Consider the following 18,329-nt stretch of genomic DNA (forward strand, 5'->3'; position numbering starts at 1 on the left):
TTTTTTTCCAATGGTGCAGTGCCTCTGCCAACCCTAATGTAGGGCTGGCACGACTTGCTTATAGGCACGGATGCTTTGGAACAATTTTGAAGTTTCGGGGTTTGGGGCCAAGTTGCCACGGGTTTGGGGGGAGCGGCGGGGGGTTCGTGTCGAAAATTATGGGCGTAACGATACATCCGTCATCGTCATCATCATCAGTCATGGTCAATCCACTGCTGGATGAAGGCCTCCCCCAAGCAATAATAATGATCCACCCGGCACCTGCCCACGAGCCGATTCCGTCGCTCCGTGTCCCTGGCCACCACTGCCGCCGCTAGTCCTGACCGTACGCGAATCGTCCCATCTAGCCACGGATAGAAGGGACGGATTCGATGGTCGTTAGGGCGGGGAGACTGGCTTCTGCTTTCGGAGTGTTTTAATATTTTGGTCAATCGTTTCCCTGATAAATCCCCCCCCCCCCCAATTTTCTCGACGGCAAGTCTCCCAGACAAAAGCAACACTTTATAGTAAATAATTCAATCTTGATTTGAAGCTTTCGTGACTGCAGGAATCCATACTCTCTGGTTCTTTCGGTAAAGTCACGTAGGTAGAAGAAGAAATAATAATAGAACACGACGTTTCGGTCGCAACACAAGCGTCCGACATCTGACGTCATCTGACGGACGCTTGTGTTGTGACCAAAACGTTGTGTTCTATTATTATTATAATTTCTTCTATCTACGTGACTTTACCGAAAGAACCAGAGTTTCGTAAATAATTCGTTCCAGTTGGTTCTCAACCTTCACCAGAATTATTGTGACGCCGTGTTATACACGGACAGGTCGCCACGAGGACGGCCAGACAGGAGTGGTGGGGGGGGGGGGGGGGGGGTGGTCTTCATTCAGCAGTGGATAGATCATGACTTCCGTGGATAGATCACGATGGCGCGGTGATGGCGATGACAGCACTGGATGCCAATCGTGCATCCCGCCCCATGCCTCTTGTGTTCCTTGGACGCGCTGGCCGTGTGCGTTGTCTGTTGTATGAGCTGTGCGGAGTGTTACATTGCGTCTCGTATCGCTGCAGATGCCACAAAGACTCTTAATAAGCCAGGGGATTTGTCACGCTCGGCGGGGGAAGGGGGGGGCGATGAAAATATTATGATTCGTTGCCCGAGAAACGCAATGAATAGCTCATTTGTTTATCACTTCAAATGCGAGTGGATTATTTTCGCGATGTGCAATTCCTACCGGTAACGTTTTGGGGATTTTATGTGTGGTGTGCTGATCTACTGCTGGATGAGGGCCTCCTCCCCGTGCCGTGTCAGTGGGCGGAGGTCGTTTGACCATACTTCGCCGCGCTGGTTCAGTTTTCGTAGTGCGCGTGTCGAACCGATCGACGCATTTCGTAAAATGAGCCACAATTTGTATACAACTTTTTTTTACTGCGGTGCGAAATTTCAGAGTAAACTAAAAGGCAACTTTTTATTTTATTTAACCACTTAAGGCTATATAGATATGTTTCAGAAGTGGCCTGGCCACAATTGATAGGTCAACGAAGTGGCTTATCATCGTGTGGAAATTTAGAGGAGCCAAATGCTCTAAATGCGTGATGTTGATTCTAAGTGTGGAGGGAAAATCGGAGAACCCAGAGAAAATTCCACGGGAGAGAGAGCGAGACACGCAAACTCCAAATGTACAGCAGGCGTCGGTGTTGGGATTGAACCCACGACCTCCTGTATACCAGGCGAGGCAGTTAACATCTCTTAGCCACCGTGATGATGATGAGAGCGAGACACGCAAACTCCAAATGTACAGCAGGCGTCGGTGTTGGGATTGAACCCACGACCTCTTGTATACCAGGCGAGGCAGTTAACATCTCTTAGCCACCACGGAGCCCCAGGATACAGTCTCATTTGTACGAGTTGGACCCGAGTCACCAAACAAGGCGAAGGCAAATTAAGTCAAATGTCTTCGCAATGATACCTGTTCGATGTGTGCACGTGTAGTCCCAGTGTCGGTCCACTGCTGAATGAGGTGCCTCCTCCCCCGCCGCATGCCACGGTAGTAGAGCGGTCGCTTGACCTTACTCCGCCACACCAGTCGGTGCGCGTTGGTGAAAGTGGGAAGCATAGACACGGGAGCATAGAAGCACGCTGCCCATCAGCTGCCGAAAACAACCAGCCCTACGCGGCGGTCATGCATACAAGCGCTGTGTGGTAGTGGGGGTGGTTTGACCATACTTCGCCACATGGGCCCGTGCGGGTTTGTTGAAGGGGGTGGGGGGGGGGGGGTGGTGCCAGGACCCGGCTCCAAGTATCACTCTTCACCGATGATCGCCGTGGCTGGGAATCGAACCACCGGAGGTCTCTCTGTTCATAGCGTGGCGTGCCAACCACTGCGCCACCGCTCCCCGACCCCTAAGCCTCGATCATTGCCGAATCATTGAAGAAAGGTGCAGAGCATTGCGAGTCCAATGGCACGGATTACATTTTATTTTCGTTGGATTTCAGGGTAAGACGGCGATGAAAATTGCACGGAGTGTGCAACACTTCAATAACGTTGGTGTATTGCCACAGAGCACTCCGAGTAAAAATGTAAATCCGTTAATATCTGGCGGAGAAATCCCCGCTCCAACAAAACCCAGCGCTAGCCCCGCCAAGTTCCAGGGGTCGGCTGCAACAGTTGCGTTTTGTCATAATACGCGATGTGCGTTCGCACACTTATACACACACACACACGCGCGCGCTCTCTCTCTACATCCACTGCCGGATGAGTGGCCTCCACCCATGGCATGGCTGGTGGTAGGGGTTATTTAAACATACCTCGCCACGCTGGTCGGTGCCACGCTGTGATGCGCTATTCGACGACGGGAGGGTTTCCATGGTGCTTTTCCGCACGGACGCAGAATGCGACCCCGTTATGACGTGTAACGCGAATCCTGTTGTAAGTTGGTCGCCGGAGCAGCCGACGCCCAACTACTTTCTGGAGCCACGCGGCCTACGCGGGCTGATAGTCACGAGGAACGATACCGTAACGCGGAGCGATAGTAACGCTGCGGCCTGCTCTAATCTCGGTTCTTTGTCCCGCCATGGGACACAACTGCAGGATGAGTTTACAGTTTACAAACCTGATTACAATTTTCATTGTTTGCATTTGTTTATTCGTGCCGTCCACGGATATACAGAAATTCCTCAAATTCTCGCCGCACTTTTCACAAAAGCATTTACCACCGCATTAAACGAGGTCTCGCAGAAAGCAAGTACGTGGCGAGTATTAGAAGACTAATATATAATTGAGCGTAGGCATGGGATGGGATAGATGAGCAGATGGATGGTGCAGACACACTCAGATGGGTAGATAGACGTCTAGACATATTGAGTGACAGATGATTATGGATATACAATTGGATATATGGACAAATGTGTAGATTGACAGACAGATGAATGGATGGAAAAGTAGGTAGATGGACAAAGAGCTGGACACGCAAATGGGCTCGGTTAAAGTAGATTCGCACGTTCACGAATACGTCCTTTGAATCGCACGCGCAAGGAATCCATCGTATTTACGGCCCACGCAAACTACAGGCACGAGTTTTAAAAACCGTGCAGGCCCTTGGACCAAACCACGAAACGTTTCACCAAAACGTCGCCGACTTAATCCCTGCTGCAGTTATCCGTGGGAGAGTTGACTACGATGATGGCGGGAGTGCCAAGACCTGTGCTGCCTACGTGATCAAACACGCATGCACACGTTTTGCTATATATAGCGGAAAGTGGCACATCGCATACCCCACACGATTTCCTCGTTGTTTGCGAGGGTTACGTTGCGGTGATGCTCGTGAATAGCAAAGTTCGCTGATAATGATATTGGGCCTACAAATGAATTTCCTAAATAACCTCACCATTAGGCTCATCGCTTTCTCACATCATTCTCTCACTCTCACATTCTAACTTTCCCATCGCTTTCTTTCACTCGCGATGCAATCGTGTCACGTTCCGCGTGCCGTTCGCGGATCTTGAGAAATCGCGGACAGCAACTTCATGAATAACAATGGAATAGCGTAACGTGCATATGTACACGTGGAGCGTACAAGAGTGCGTTACAAATAGGTTTTTTTTTTGTTGTCCTTCCTGCTGACCGCGTTTTTTCTTTAAATCGGGGACCGGTAAAGACACTCGCGAAGCTGGAAACTCGCAAACCGAAAAAGGGGAATGAGCGTTCTTCTCCCTCCCTCTCTGCCGCAGTTGCCAGAGGCGTTTGCTTGGCTTGCGAATGTGCCGAGGATGAAACCGCTCCAGCACTCCCAGATGGAGATGCCAATAGGACGGCGCCATTCAATGGGCAGGGTCCAGAACATTGCTCCCCCCCCCAGCCCCCCACAGTGCTTGCCTCGGGCTCCCTGGCTGCATATCGCCCGCCATTTATCCGCCGCAGTGCGTCGCCTTTGCCGGAGGGCAACAAATGTATTCGCATTCCACCATCGTGAACTAAATTTTTGTCTCCCTCGTTCGTTTCTTGAAATCCGGTCTCGATTTGAAATTCAAGCTGCTTAGCAGATCGCTCCCTGGATCCGCGGCAGCGGGGAGATGTCATCTCCCTCGCCTGGTACGCAAGATGTCTGCCGGCCGAGTCATCCATGACACAGCTTCTTAGCTCGACGGGCTTTTTACACCAGGGGAAATAAACTTACGATCCCGAGTCTTCCGATTCGCAGCAGAGTAGGCCAAAAACAACCACTCATCTGGCCCCCTCTAGAAATCCCCCCCCCCCCCCCAATCAGGCGAAGGGCCCTCCTGACAGCGGTGGAATGAGCCACTGCTGACCGGAGGGAGCTGCACCTTCGCTGTCGTCAGCGTGTCCGAGCGTTGTCCATCACTGGCGCATTCTTGCTCAAGCAGTCGCGCCAGGTGGGCGGGTACCCTCCCCTGAGGCATCCGAGCAGACGGCTCGGATGCTCGTGGATGCGTTCGGAGGCGGTGCTTGAGGGCAGGTGTGCTTGTATCCACGTTGAACTTCTCTCGCGCCGTACGTAGCCAGCGGCGCGAGTCGCTAGTGGGTGGAACAGGTGTGAGACATGGGATGGTTGATGTGACACAGAAGGCACTGTTGTTCTTCGCGAGAAGAGAGAAAAAAAACACGCTTCATATCGCGATGGCTGTTATCATAGCGAACGAGCGAGGGTATTATTGCGACCAGCAGTATGGCGAGTGGGTGGGTGAGCGAGAGGGTGAGCTTTCTCATGTGTCGGTGTTTGCAGTGGTGGTGGTGGTAGTGGTGGTGGTCAAACACAGTGGATATGACGAATCAGAATGAGCGGGTGAGTGAGCGAGTTGGTGGCGGTTGGAACACAGTGTGGACGAGTCTGGTTGGCACACCAGAGTCCTCAACACGGGCGGGCAGAGGAGCGGGCGAGGTTCACGGGAGAGCAGTAACCACGGCGGTGCAAGCGCCCAGCGCGCCTTCTCGTTCAGCGGAAGCGCCACGCCAAACCCACCCCACGTGAATCACCATCGACAGAGAGAACCGGCCGCGTGTGTGCGTGTTGAGAAACACGTTAATTTGGGAAATATGCTTAAGCGGAAAATTACACGTACACGCGGATTGTGAGCGCGCGTGTCTTTGCTCATGTGTATATATGGGCAGCACGAGTGCAGTCGCGGTCAGGATTCTGCCCTACGGAACACGGCGAGCCGAGTTCGATTCCCGCCCGCGACTAACAACAGTGGCGAATAACCGAAGCAGTCGACTTGGCCTTAAATGAGTACCTGCTGTGGTGCGTAATCGTGAGCATTACGTGTGGATTGACGAATGGCCTCGCGACGCTGGGAGGGTGGCGCAGTTGTTACGGCGCTCACGCTCCGCTATGAACCCGGCCCACCCGAGTTCGATTCCCCCCCCCCCCCCCATTCACGGCTAACATCAGTGGCGAGCGATATGTCAACTAGTCCTGGGGCCTCCATATTCCCCCAGCCCCTTCACCGACCAGCGTCGTGAAGTTTGGTCAACCACCTCCAGAACATACACGGTAGGGAGAGAGAGCTTTCACCCAGTCGTGGATTCAGAATGACCGGGATTTGGCAATTCGGCAAATTTATTTATTTATTAAGGGGCATGGAGTTTCAGGAGGCATTGCAAGGGGCATATGAAATGTGCAATTGAAAACGGATCACAATTTGTCCTCGGTCAAGCCAACAGTTTGCAAATTGCTGCAATTACACAGCGCTAAACCCTCAAAATGTGTTTATAATAACGTTATTTTTAGTTGTAATTTGCACATTAGGCGAACCACTGCGGTCTTGGGAAAGTGGCACTTAAAGCTGTAATTGTCTGAATGTACTCACCGCACCGAGCTGCTAGGTTTACAGTGGTACGGTGGGGGGCGGTAGTCCAGTGGTTGGCACACTGCACCATGAACCTCGTTACCTAAACATCTAGTCGAGCACCAACTGGGTCAAAGCTCAAAAGAAAGCCGTCCCTTGGTGTGGACCAATCAGTTTCAAGGACAATGCATACATTATCATAGAATGTTTTTTGTTTGCATTTTGACTGCAGGTATTTTGGTTAATGCCGACATGAATCCTTGTAAAAAGGTTTCAGTTTTGTTGCCAGAAAAAAGGGGAAAACCCTATTATTACGATAAGGGAGTTCAAACTGAACTATTAAACTATTTTATCAGGTAAGGCCCCACTGAGCTAGTTTCTTTTTTTCAGAAGCGACCGGGCTCCAAATGATAGCTCAACGAAGTGGCTTACCACGTGGAAATTTATAGCAGACAAATACTCTAAACGTGTGATGTTGGTTCGAAATGTGGAGGGGAAAAACCAGATGACCCGGAGAAAAATCCACGCGATCACAGGGTGGGGAGAAAGAGACACGCAAACTCCTAATATACAGCAGGCGTCAAGGGTCGGGATTGAACCCACGACCTCCTGTATACCAGGCGAGGTAGTTAACATCTCACACCGCGGTGCCCCATTTGCATAGCGCACTGCGCTGTGAACTACAGTGACACAAGTTCGATTCCAAGCCTCGGGCGAACGTCGGTGGCGCATGATATCTCAACCGGGTCCGGGTTCACCCCGCACCGTCTTAAAAGCCCCGCAGTGACCCCGGCGTGGTGAAGTATGGTCAACTTCCCTCCCCCGCCCCCCTCCTTGTTACCGACCAAGCGCGGTGGGGGTGGGGGGTAAGACTCCAATCGAGCAGTGGAACGACGACAAGAAAGGTGGCAAACTCCGCGTTCGAGTGTCGTCAAGCGATTAAAAAGCGTCGCGGGCAAAACGTAGAAACGCCGCGCGAGATGCGCTTTGCCCGTCGAGCGAATCTCTGCTTGGACGGCTGCGGGCTCCTGGCGGAGTCCACGCGTTAAATCCCAATTCACTGCCGGATGCAAATCACCGAAGGTGGGGGGGTGGGGGGGGGGGGGTTGGTGTAAATAAACAAATCAACGCGTGCAACGAAAGCCATCTTTTACCCGCGTAAAAAAAGATGTATAAAAGCCACCGCGTGACTTGCCGTCGAATTTCGCGCCGTGCATCTCAATTAAAGCGGCAGCAGCAGCAGCAGCAGCGGCGGAGCGCGTGCCTCCTTCATTTCTCGAGCTGTTATTTACCGGCGGTGATGAGGGCGTCGCTTTTAAATACCTTCCTGGCAGGTGGGTTTTTTGTTGTTTGTTGTTGTTGTCGTTATTGTCGTCGTCGTTACCGCGGCGATAAATCCCGACGTTAAGAGTGCGACGGTAAATCAAGCCCCGCAACGATCTCCTCTCCCCGGGGTTAGGGGTGGGGGGGGGGAGACCGGCCGGGTAAGGTGACAAAAAAAAGTTACAAATTCACAAATCACAAATTCACAAATCACAAAAGCGCGCGAGCGGAAACTTTTACCGTCGGCGTGACCACGAGCGCCGTGAAAACGTCACTCCCGTGAGCGCGGAGGCGCTTGACCTCCGTCTCACCATCTACGCTTGACCTCCGTCTCACCATCTACGCTTGACCTCCGTCTCACCATCTACGCTTGACCTCCGTCTCACCATCTACGCTTGACCTCCGTCTCACCATCTACGCTTGACCTCCGTCTCACCATCTACGCTTGACCTCCGTCTCACCATCTACGCTTGACCTCCGTCTCACCATCTACGCTTGACCTCCGTCTCACCATCTACGCTTGACCTCCGTCTCACCATCTACGCTTGACCTCCGTCTCACCATCTACGCTTGACCTCCGTCTCACCATCTGCGCTTGACCTCCGTCTCACCATCTGCGCTTGACCTCCGTCTCACCATCTGCGCTTGACCTCCGTCTCACCATCTACGCTTGACCTCCGTCTCACCATCTACGCTTGACCTCCGTCTCACCATCTACGCTTGACCTCCGTCTCACCATCTACGCTTGACCTCCGTCTCACCATCTGCGCTTGACCTCCGTCTCACCATCTGCGCTTGACCTCCGTCTCACCATCTACGCTTGACCTCCGTCTCACCATCTACGCTTGACCTCCGTCTCACCAATCTACGCTTGACCTCCGTCTCACCATCTGCGCTTGACCTCCGTCTCACCATCTGCGCTTGACCTCCGTCTCACCATCTACGCTTGACCTCCGTCTCACCATCTACGCTTGACCTCCGTCTCACCATCTACGCTTGACCTCCGTCTCACCATCTACGCTTGACCTCCGTCTCACCATCTACGCTTGACCTCCGTCTCACCATCTACGCTTGACCTCCGTCTCACCATCTACGCTTGACCTCCGTCTCACCATCTACGCTTGACCTCCGTCTCACCATCTGCGCTTGACCTCCGTCTCACCATCTGCGCTTGACCTCCGTCTCACCATCTGCGCTTGACCTCCGTCTCACCATCTGCGCTTGACCTCCGTCTCACCATCTACGCTTGACCTCCGTCTCACCATCTACGCTTGACCTCCGTCTCACCATCTACGCTTGACCTCCGTCTCACCATCTGCGCTTGACCTCCGTCTCACCATCTGCGCTTGACCTCCGTCTCACCATCTACGCTTGACCTCCGTCTCACCATCTACGCTTGACCTCCGTCTCACCAATCTACGCTTGACCTCCGTCTCACCATCTGCGCTTGACCTCCGTCTCACCATCTGCACTTGACCTCCGTCTCACCATCTACGCTTGACCTCCGTCTCACCATCTACGCTTGACCTCCGTCTCACCATCTACGCTTGACCTCCGTCTCACCATCTACGCTTGACCTCCGTCTCACCATCTACGCTTGACCTCCGTCTCACCATCTACGCTTGACCTCCGTCTCACCATCTACGCTTGACCTCCGTCTCACCATCTACGCTTGACCTCCGTCTCACCAATCTACGCTTGACCTCCGTCTCACCATCTGCGCTTGACCTCCGTCTCACCATCTGCGCTTGACCTCCGTCTCACCATCTACGCTTGACCTCCGTCTCACCATCTACGCTTGACCTCCGTCTCACCATCTACGCTTGACCTCCGTCTCACCATCTACGCTTGACCTCCGTCTCACCATCTACGCTTGACCTCCGTCTCACCATCTACGCTTGACCTCCGTCTCACCATCTACGCTTGACCTCCGTCTCACCATCTACGCTTGACCTCCGTCTCACCATCTACGCTTGACCTCCGTCTCACCATCTACGCTTGACCTCCGTCTCACCATCTGCGCTTGACCTCCGTCTCACCATCTACGCTTGACCTCCGTCTCACCATCTACGCTTGACCTCCGTCTCACCATCTACGCTTTGCTCCGGGCGGTGGCGGCAGGGATGAGGGCCCCCCCCCCCCCCAAGGAAAAACAGTGGCCCCGTCGCTCACTGCCCTGGAGATGAAACGATCCACTTTCGAGCATCTGGATGGGCAAACGATGCAGACGAAGCGAGAAAGAAATACAAACGAGTCGGCTTAAAGAGTAAGCAAAAGAAATTGAAATTACTTTCATTCTAACCCTAAAATCGTGAAACTCGCATCAAATCAATGTGCGGGGACGGGCGGGGGAGGGGGGGGGGAGGCGATTTTAAGCCATCAACAAGGGGGGTGGCGAAGTCTTTCCGGGAGGGCTATAGTATATTATTTACGAAGGAGTTTGTAGACAATTATTCCCGCGGGTTCATAGACAATTTCGCAGGACACGGACAGAAATCGCCGGTGGCTTCACCTGCGGTAGCGTCGTAGTCAGGCGGGGGGGGGGACAGAGCCGTCGATCGCTACAAAGTCACCGAGCAGCAACAACAGCCCCAGACATCAATCCCCGAGAGTAAAAATAAAACTAAACTCATTCGTCATTAACATTACTGTCTGAACAGACGGCAAATGAAACATTCATTTCTGTTAACGCTGCATACGTACACCACCCCCCCACACCCTCCGTTATGTCCGTGTCCATCTCCGCCCATGTTATCCGGGATTGGACTTGCGCGCTGTTGTTGTTGTTGTTGTTTGGGGCACACGATGTCCGACGTTTTGCAGCTCGCAGTTGATCGCCCCGTGTCGGAGAGCGCCTGCGGAAGACCACGTCACAGGACTACCTCTGAGGTCACTCCCATGGGTCTCTTTATCCGCGCAAATGGGGCACGCCTGTTAATGCCCTGCTAAGCCTGTTCATCAAGTGCCAATCACACTCAAACTAGTTTAAAGAAAAAAAATTAACGAACTTTTTTTTGCGCAATAATTTCTGACCCACGTACCCGTAGACCTAGACCACCATCACCCATTGCATTCGAGAACCGGGATTTGAATCCTGGATTTGGATGGCCGAAACCCCGGGATTCGAAACCAGGGATCTGAGCAGTGCGGGCTTTGTCTGACCCCAGTCATCACCACCAAAAAAATTACAAAGAGCCCCCCCCTCCCCACCGTAGAGCCTTAACAGACTGTTGGGACAAGTGCTGTTAGCGAGTAGCACCTGTGAAGGCCGGCAGGGCCACACACGGGGGTGGGGGGGCCAGCACCACGCCTGGCTGCTTTGGTCTCTCCAGTAGTGACGTTTTACACACACACACACTGCACCGGCCTACTCAACTTGTCATTTGAGGCCGAGTCCACCCGGGCGAGGCCCAGGTACCGGTTCAGATAATGCTCACCTGGTGTTGGTGACAATAAGCGGGAATGGGGAAACCCGGTTCGCCCAGAGGCCCCCCCACAACCGCCACGCGAGCGACGACGTTTCGTGATCTCATCGCCAACAATGAGCCCCGCAGCCACGGCTGCGTGACGGCCTGGTGGACGCGCCCCCGACGGTGGAGGGGGGAGGAGTGGGGGGGTGGATTATCCGGCCGTGTCCCCTGCGACTCCGACCAGAGTTTCCGACTGGCTGCTGGCGGTGCGCGCTAAGCGAGGCGGCCACCTGGGCCCCCAGCTGATCCCCCCCCCCGCCTTCCCCCACCACCATCACTGGCCGACACGACGCAACAGGCGCAGACTTCGCCCGTCGCGAGCCGACAGGCGCTTTTTGACAGCCTGGGATTTTCGGGACAATGCAGTGTGTGTGTGTGTGTGTCGAACCTCGTTGGCGTTGTATGTAGCCAACCGCGCTAATCGGAGGTGTGGGGGGGGGCGGATGGAAAACGGCTAAAACACAAAAAGCAGTTATGAAGAAATGGAGTTTTCAATTGAGATGATTTGAAAGTGCTTCCTCGTTTCGGAAGAGGGTGTCAGACAGCTGCAGAGGCGCATCTGAAAGCGCGCGATGCAGTGATCGTCTTTGTTCGATGGTTAGCACCACCCAGCCCGAGACATCTCCCAGTGGCGCGATGTTAACTACCTCGCATGGTATGCAGGAGGTCATGGGTTTGTTCCTATCCCTGACCACTTTATTTGGAGTTTGCATGTTCTCTCTGTGGTCGTGTGGATTTTGCTCTGGGTCCTCTGTTTTTTTCCTTACACAATGGCTCATCTTCACACGGAATATAACATTCTCTTTTTACGTTACAATTTTGAAGGACTGTAATGATAACCGCTTTGCAAATCCACTGCTGGATGAAGCCCCCTCCATGGTGTTGGTCATATCGGTTGTTTGACCATACTTCACCGTGCTGGTTCACTGCAGATTGGCTAAAGAGGGCGGCTCAGCACCGGTTCAGATAATCGCCACCGATGGCAGCCGTGGGCGGGAATCGAACTCGGCTCGCCGGGTTGATTCACGCGGTGTGCCGACCGCAGTCTTACCCACCCATTATAAGTTTTTTTTAAAGCTCCCTTGACCAAACCCTCATCCCTCCACGTCTCAAGTCATTCACGCCCATCACCACTTTCTCCCTTGATAATTATTAGCAATCGCGTATTTATGTGGCTCTTCGTACGCTCCATTATCTCCAAACTTGTGCTCCGATGTACAGCTGTCAGGTTTCTTAGCCGGGCTTGTGTGTGTGTGTGTGTGGGGGGGGGGGGTGATGATGCATCTACCATCAATTCAATTCTTTCCACTCCATCGCCCCCGCACCCTCCCCTTTTCAGCTGCATATGAAATTTTAAGTCCGTTACGTCTTTAAAACAATCCCCACGGTAGTCCCTGCGCTCTTGTTCAACCCCCTGATCTCACCTCCACCTGGAACCCCCCTCCGTCCTCCTGTCACAGTAAAGGGCACAGCCCCCTCCCCCCCGCTTTCAAGCCGTCATCAATTTCCGCATGATTGGAGGTCATCACCTGCCCACCCCTCTGCTTTCAAAACATTCACCGCAAGGTCTTCTCGCTCCCCTCCCCCCGGTTCTGTATCTCCACTCGTTCCTGTGCGCTGGGGTAAAGTGTGGGTATTCCTACACCCCTCCCCCACCTCCTAGACGTCTTTCTCCAGAAGAGCTCCCCCTATAGTGGATGCCCATGCCCAGGAGGTCTACAACCCAAACTAACAAGCAGACAATTTTTTTTTCAAATTTCAGTAAACCCACCCCCCCCCCCCCCCCTCAATATTTCATGCACACGACTGTCACGAAATGGTGTTTAAAGAGCCGCGCACTGAGCTGTTGGCTCTTGCTCGGTGGCGACCTTGTAGGCTCACGGTAGCTCATCGAAGTCGCCTACATCATCTTCTTCTTCTTCCTATGTGGAGGGGGGGGGGGTGAGGGCAGGGGCGAGCGATGCCAGAGGAACCCCGGGGAACTCTCCATGCGAGGGGAAACGAGGAGAACGCCCCCCCCCCCCACACACACACATTGATTTGATGCGATTCTCACGATTTTCGGGTTATAATTGCATTTTTTTTTACTCAGTTGCCCACTCGTTTATTTCTTCTCACTTAAATCGGTATCGTTTGGACATTCACCTGCTAGGAAGTGGAATCGTTTCATCTTAGGGCTGTGAGGGATGGCAACTGCTTGCTTGGGGGCTCTCGTCCAGCAGTGGATGAATCACGGTGGATGACGACGATGATGACAGACATCATTGTCATCAAGGGCCCAGGATCGCAGTCACAACCTCCTGCTGCACCAGACGAGGGGGGAGATCACACCGCCACCTCTGCGGTGTTGTGGAAGATTGAGGCTGAGATACCCTCCCATATGGGGCACCTCTAGATCTACCCTCTCGTGGAGGCCCCCTTAAGACAGCAGTGGAGTGAGCACAGCAATTGCAGGGCTGCGCCCTTTACCATTAAGCGTCATCACCATCATTCATGATCGATCCGCTGCTGGATGAAGGACTCTCCTCCCCCCCCCCCCCACCTCCCAAGCTGTCACCATCCATTATGATCACTATCCACCTGGCATCTCTACAGGAACCGATTTTTGTAACTTCCTACAATTAAGTACTGTAAAAACCTTGGATTGCGAGCATAATTCGTTCCGGAAACGTGTTTGTAATCCAAAGCACTCGTATATCAGTTGTGATCACGTGACGCTCGGCAGACAGAGTATACGCACTACTACTCGTATTGCAAGACCCTCGCTCGTTTATCAAATTAATATTTATTTTAAAAAATTTCCTCGTCTTGCGAAACACTCGCAGACCAAGTTACTCGCAATCCAAGGTTTCACTGTACAACATATTCACCCTGGCCAGTTAGCCGCCCACACCCAGCGCGCTATATGCCCACCGCGGCCTAATAACCTGTCATTCTTAGAGACGTCCACATGCCAGTGCAGGTCTGTTGACTTCGGTAATCGAACTGCATCTCATTTGTGCGTGGAACGTCTTTGCGCGCGGTACGTGCTAATCGGAGGCGCGGGATTTGTCTTGCAGAGGCTCAAAGCTTGCCTGAGTCAGCAGCAGCCGCCTCCGCACCTGCCAAACGGAACCATGGGAATGATGGCACCGGGCATGGCCGTGTGTGGGCAAACACAGCCTCTACATCACCAGCCCCACGTGGCTCATCCTGCCCAGCACCACCACCACCCGCACCACAACCACCACCACCACCAACCTCCGCACCTCCCCCATCACCAGCAGCAGCACCACCACCACCAGCAGCAGCAGCAGCACCACCATCATCACAACCCCCACCACCAGCAGCACGGGCCCACGATGCAGCAGGTACGGGCGTGCACGCCGAGTTAACCAGCCACTACTGCTTTGCTTATTACGTCCGCATTTTATGCATGTTAAACATATTGTGGGGATCTTCTTTGGTTCTTTCGGTAAAGTCACGTAGAATGATAATAAAATAATAAATTGATAAAATAAAATAACACAATAATATTCTCACGACGTTTCGGCCACAACACAAGCGGCCTTCATCAGGTGAAGGGGGCGAGACTGTCTGGTAGGACAGCGCTGGAGTGAAAGAGCCACGTTCAGATACGGCCTTTAAGCTGTGTGAGAGGAACCAAGCGCCTTGACAAAGGAATTAGCATATAATTTAGCATTGAAATGGCTGAATGATTAGCTTGTGACTGGTCACAGAAATAGCTATGTTAAAAGTTAAAGCATACACACCCGCAGAGGCACCCATTGTTAAAGGTATTAGCATAGAATTTAGCATTGAAATAGCTAAGTTAAGGCATACACATCTTGACAATGGAATTAGCATAGAATTTAGCATTGAGATAGGTGAGTGATTAGCTTGTACCTCATGAACGAATCTCTCATGGCAGATCACTGTTATAATTCAGTGGGCTCACATGACATTGACTTCTCCAAGACGGAGGTTCTTTGCAAACCAACCGGCTACCATGAGAGATTCGTTCATGAGGCCATTCACATATACAAGCACAGAGACAATTTCAACCGAGAAGATGGATTCAGGCTTAGTAACCACTGGAAAGATGTTTTAAATCATTTCTGTTCTTAATTAATTGTATTTTTACGATGATCTTCAGACCGCAGCTCTTTCGCCAGCATTGCCTCTTAATACCTCTCACACCACGGTTAATGGTATAGTTTTACAATATGGAGCATACTAGGGCCTCGCAGCTGTCTCTCTCCCCCTCCTCTGTTCCGACCATGGACGAACTCGTCCGTCTGAACGGGGCCCGTAGCTATCCGTGGTTCTGAAATTTGAGGGTAAGAATCCACCCATTTTTTCGCCATATAGCATTGTGATATATAACGACTTATTGTTGGTAGCTTAGCTGATTGGAGAATATAGAGTTTATTGATAACATGAAGGTAATTTATATTTTAGTTTTTATTGGTTCACTATATAGTACTGTGAATAGCTCAGATGTGTAGTCATTTCTGTGACCAGTCACTAGCTAATCACTCAGTTGTTTCAATGCTGGATTCGCCTAGTTATTTCAATGCTAAATTCTCTTGTTTGATTTGTACTAAGGGCCTCGGTGAATCTGTATGCTCTGACTTTAACGTAGCTATTTCTACAGCAGGTACAAGCTCTATTTCTGCAGCAGGTACAAGCTAATCACTCACCTATCTCAATGCTAAATTCTATGCTAATTCCATTGTCAAGATGTGTATGCCTTAACTTAGCTATTTCAATGCTAAATTCTATGCTAATACCTTTAACAATGGGTGCCTCTGCGGGTGTGTATGCTTTAACTTTTAACATAGCTATTTCTGTGACCAGTCACAAGCTAATCATTCAGCCATTTCAATGCTAAATTATATGCTAATTCCTTTGTCAAGGCGCTTGGTTCCTCTCACACAGCTTAAAGGCCATATCTGAACGTGGCTCTTTCACTCCAGCGCTGTCCTACCAGACAGTCTTGCCCCCTTCACCTGATGAAGGCCGCTTGTGTTGTGGCCGAAACGTCGTGAGAATATTATTGTGTTATTTTATTTTATCAATTTATTATTTTATTATCATTCTACGTGACTTTACCGAAAGAACCAAAGAAGATGAATCATTGCAGTCACGAAAGCTTTAAATCGAAAATTGAAAATATTGTGGGGAGCCGTAGTACAAGGGGTTAGCACGCTGCGCTACGAACCTGGAGACCCGAGTTCGATTTCCCGCTAATGGCTAACACCAGTGACGATTATCTGACCAATCCTGGGATTCCCTAAGGTCGACTCAAATGAACACCTGGTGCGGTGTGTATAAACATCGCCACTGGGGGAGATAAAAGGTGGTCAGGCATTGTGTTGGCCACCCATCCGATTGGGTACCGTGCCAGCCTTAAAAAGGTACCTGCTAGCATCTATATAGGGCATCTTTGTCTTGAAAAATGTTCACTGTACGATGCCAACCGTGCTAAATCGGTGGTGCTGGGGAAGGACAAACTAAACACAAAAAGCAGTTCTATGGAAATTATCTTTCAATCTAGTTTTAAAAGTGCATAGCTCTAGAGGCTTCCTAATATCGCAAGGCAGAACGTTCCAGACGGCCGCAGAAGCGCATCTGAAAGTGCGCGCGATGCGGTGACCGTCTTTGTTCGATGGCCAGCCAAAAGCCGCTGCTGCGAGGATGCCCGGGAGTTTTCGCGATGGTTTATGCCCCTTGACGAGATCAGCAAGTTAAGCCTATAACAGACCATCACCACTTCTACAGCGCCCCTTTGTAAGAAACAGGACCGTATCTTTCCCCATAGTAAAAACAATCCACTTGCCGATAAGGTTTTCTCTGTAAAAAAAAAAAAAAATCGGCCATATTCAAAACGGGGGTCACAACAACAGGTGACCTTCGACACGACAAATACCGCTCGACAATATCAACAGCTCCACGCAAAGTCTCGTCGGACACCAGCCTCCATTAAATTTTGATTTAAAGCTTTCGTGACTGCAGTAATTCATATTCTTAGTTTTTTCGGTAAAGTCACGTTGAAGAGAAACAACAAAATAATAAAATATATATAAAACAATAAAAAATTCTCACGACGTTTCGACCATAACTCAAACGGTCATCTTCCGGTGTGTTGGTTTGCATAAATTTATTTTTAAACGGCGCATTTATTTATTTATAAAAAAACGTTAGCGCCACGCGCAGCGATTTGGCAGTTTACCCAGGACTAGTCCATCTATATTCTGAAAAGAGGAGGGGGGAAACGAATTTTTTTATAATGTATGCTGTCTGAAAGCCACTGTAAGCATGAACAATCAATTAAGAACTGAAATGGTTTATCAAATCTTTCCAATGATTGCTAAGATAGAATCCATCTTCTCGGTTGAAATTGTCTCTGTGCTTGTATATGTGGATAGCCTCATGAACGAATCTCTCATGGTAGCCAGATGGCTTACAAAGAAAGAATACCAGCCTCGATTGTTTTCGTGTCGGAAGAAGCGCTGTCAAAAAAAAAAAAAGGAAAATCGATCCTCCCGGACGCGTTCCACTCCTCAGCCGCTGCTCCTCCGTCATTACCCTCGACCGTCGATAACAAAAATAATGATGGTTTTCACGACAACAATACTCATTATTATTATTACTACTACTACTACTACGCATCGTTGTGACGGGCGCCGCTGCGGGCTCCCCACGCAGCTGCCACTCGTGGCGACGCCGCAGCCTGGCGGCGGCGGCGGCGGCGGCGGGCGGAGACGGAGGGCCCTGGACGAGGACCCCGACGAGAGGAGACGCAAGTTCCTCGAGCGCAACCGCGCCGCCGCCACTCGCTGCCGCCTCAAGCGCAAGGCGTGGGTGGGCTCGCTGGAGAAGAAGGCCGAGGAGCTGACGCAGACCAACATGCAGCTGCAGGTGCGCGCGCGCGCGGTCCACTTGTATATTTAAAAAAAAGGGAGCTTTTGTAAAGGAGCAGCCCTGCAATTGCTGGTGATAGGGCCTTCACTTGGGGTGGGGTGCTATGGGGGAGTGGGTTCTGCCTCCAGTGCGGATAAAAGGGAGGCCCCCGTTGCAGTGAATTGAGACGTAGTTCTGGGATGTAAACTTCCCCAGGGGAGAGGGTGGGTGGGGTGGGGGGGGGAGCTATTATCCTGGTGGAGTGATGCAGTGCCGAATGGACGTTTCTTTCGGCAGGAATGTCTGGACAAGGATTGGGAGCATTGTGCGTTGCGATGCGGCGGTGATGT

The 18,329-nt window shown here is 51.6% G+C and overlaps 1 protein-coding gene and 1 long non-coding RNA gene across 4 annotated transcripts in view; one reads left to right on the forward strand and one right to left on the reverse strand.

The window, feature by feature from the left end:
• Positions 1-18,329, forward strand: part of LOC116948658 (cyclic AMP-responsive element-binding protein 5-like) — a 125,121-nt gene that overhangs the window by 101,648 nt on the left and 5,144 nt on the right. For both annotated transcript variants that reach the window (XM_032965561.2, XM_032965560.2), the window contains exons 4-5: positions 14,154-14,444; positions 17,785-17,997. In XM_032965561.2, coding sequence (XP_032821452.1) covers positions 14,154-14,444; positions 17,785-17,997 — 504 coding nt within the window. The remainder of the gene's footprint in view (positions 1-14,153; positions 14,445-17,784; positions 17,998-18,329) is intronic.
• The window catches only part of LOC116948659 (uncharacterized), a 34,921-nt gene continuing 20,662 nt past the window's right edge, over positions 4,071-18,329 (reverse strand). The window contains exons 3-4 of one of the 2 annotated variants that reach the window (XR_012945927.1): positions 7,625-7,741; positions 4,071-5,030 (exon numbers count right to left, since the gene is read on the reverse strand). This is a non-coding gene — a long non-coding RNA (uncharacterized LOC116948659). The remainder of the gene's footprint in view (positions 5,031-7,624; positions 7,742-18,329) is intronic. The other variant, XR_012945926.1, reaches the window with a different exon arrangement.

This window comes from Petromyzon marinus, chromosome 34 (assembly GCF_048934315.1).
Source record: "Petromyzon marinus isolate PM22_M1 ecotype Great Lakes invasive population chromosome 34, UKy_Petmar_22M1.pri1.0, whole genome shotgun sequence".
Classification (NCBI taxonomy): Eukaryota; Metazoa; Chordata; class Hyperoartia; order Petromyzontiformes; family Petromyzontidae; genus Petromyzon; species Petromyzon marinus.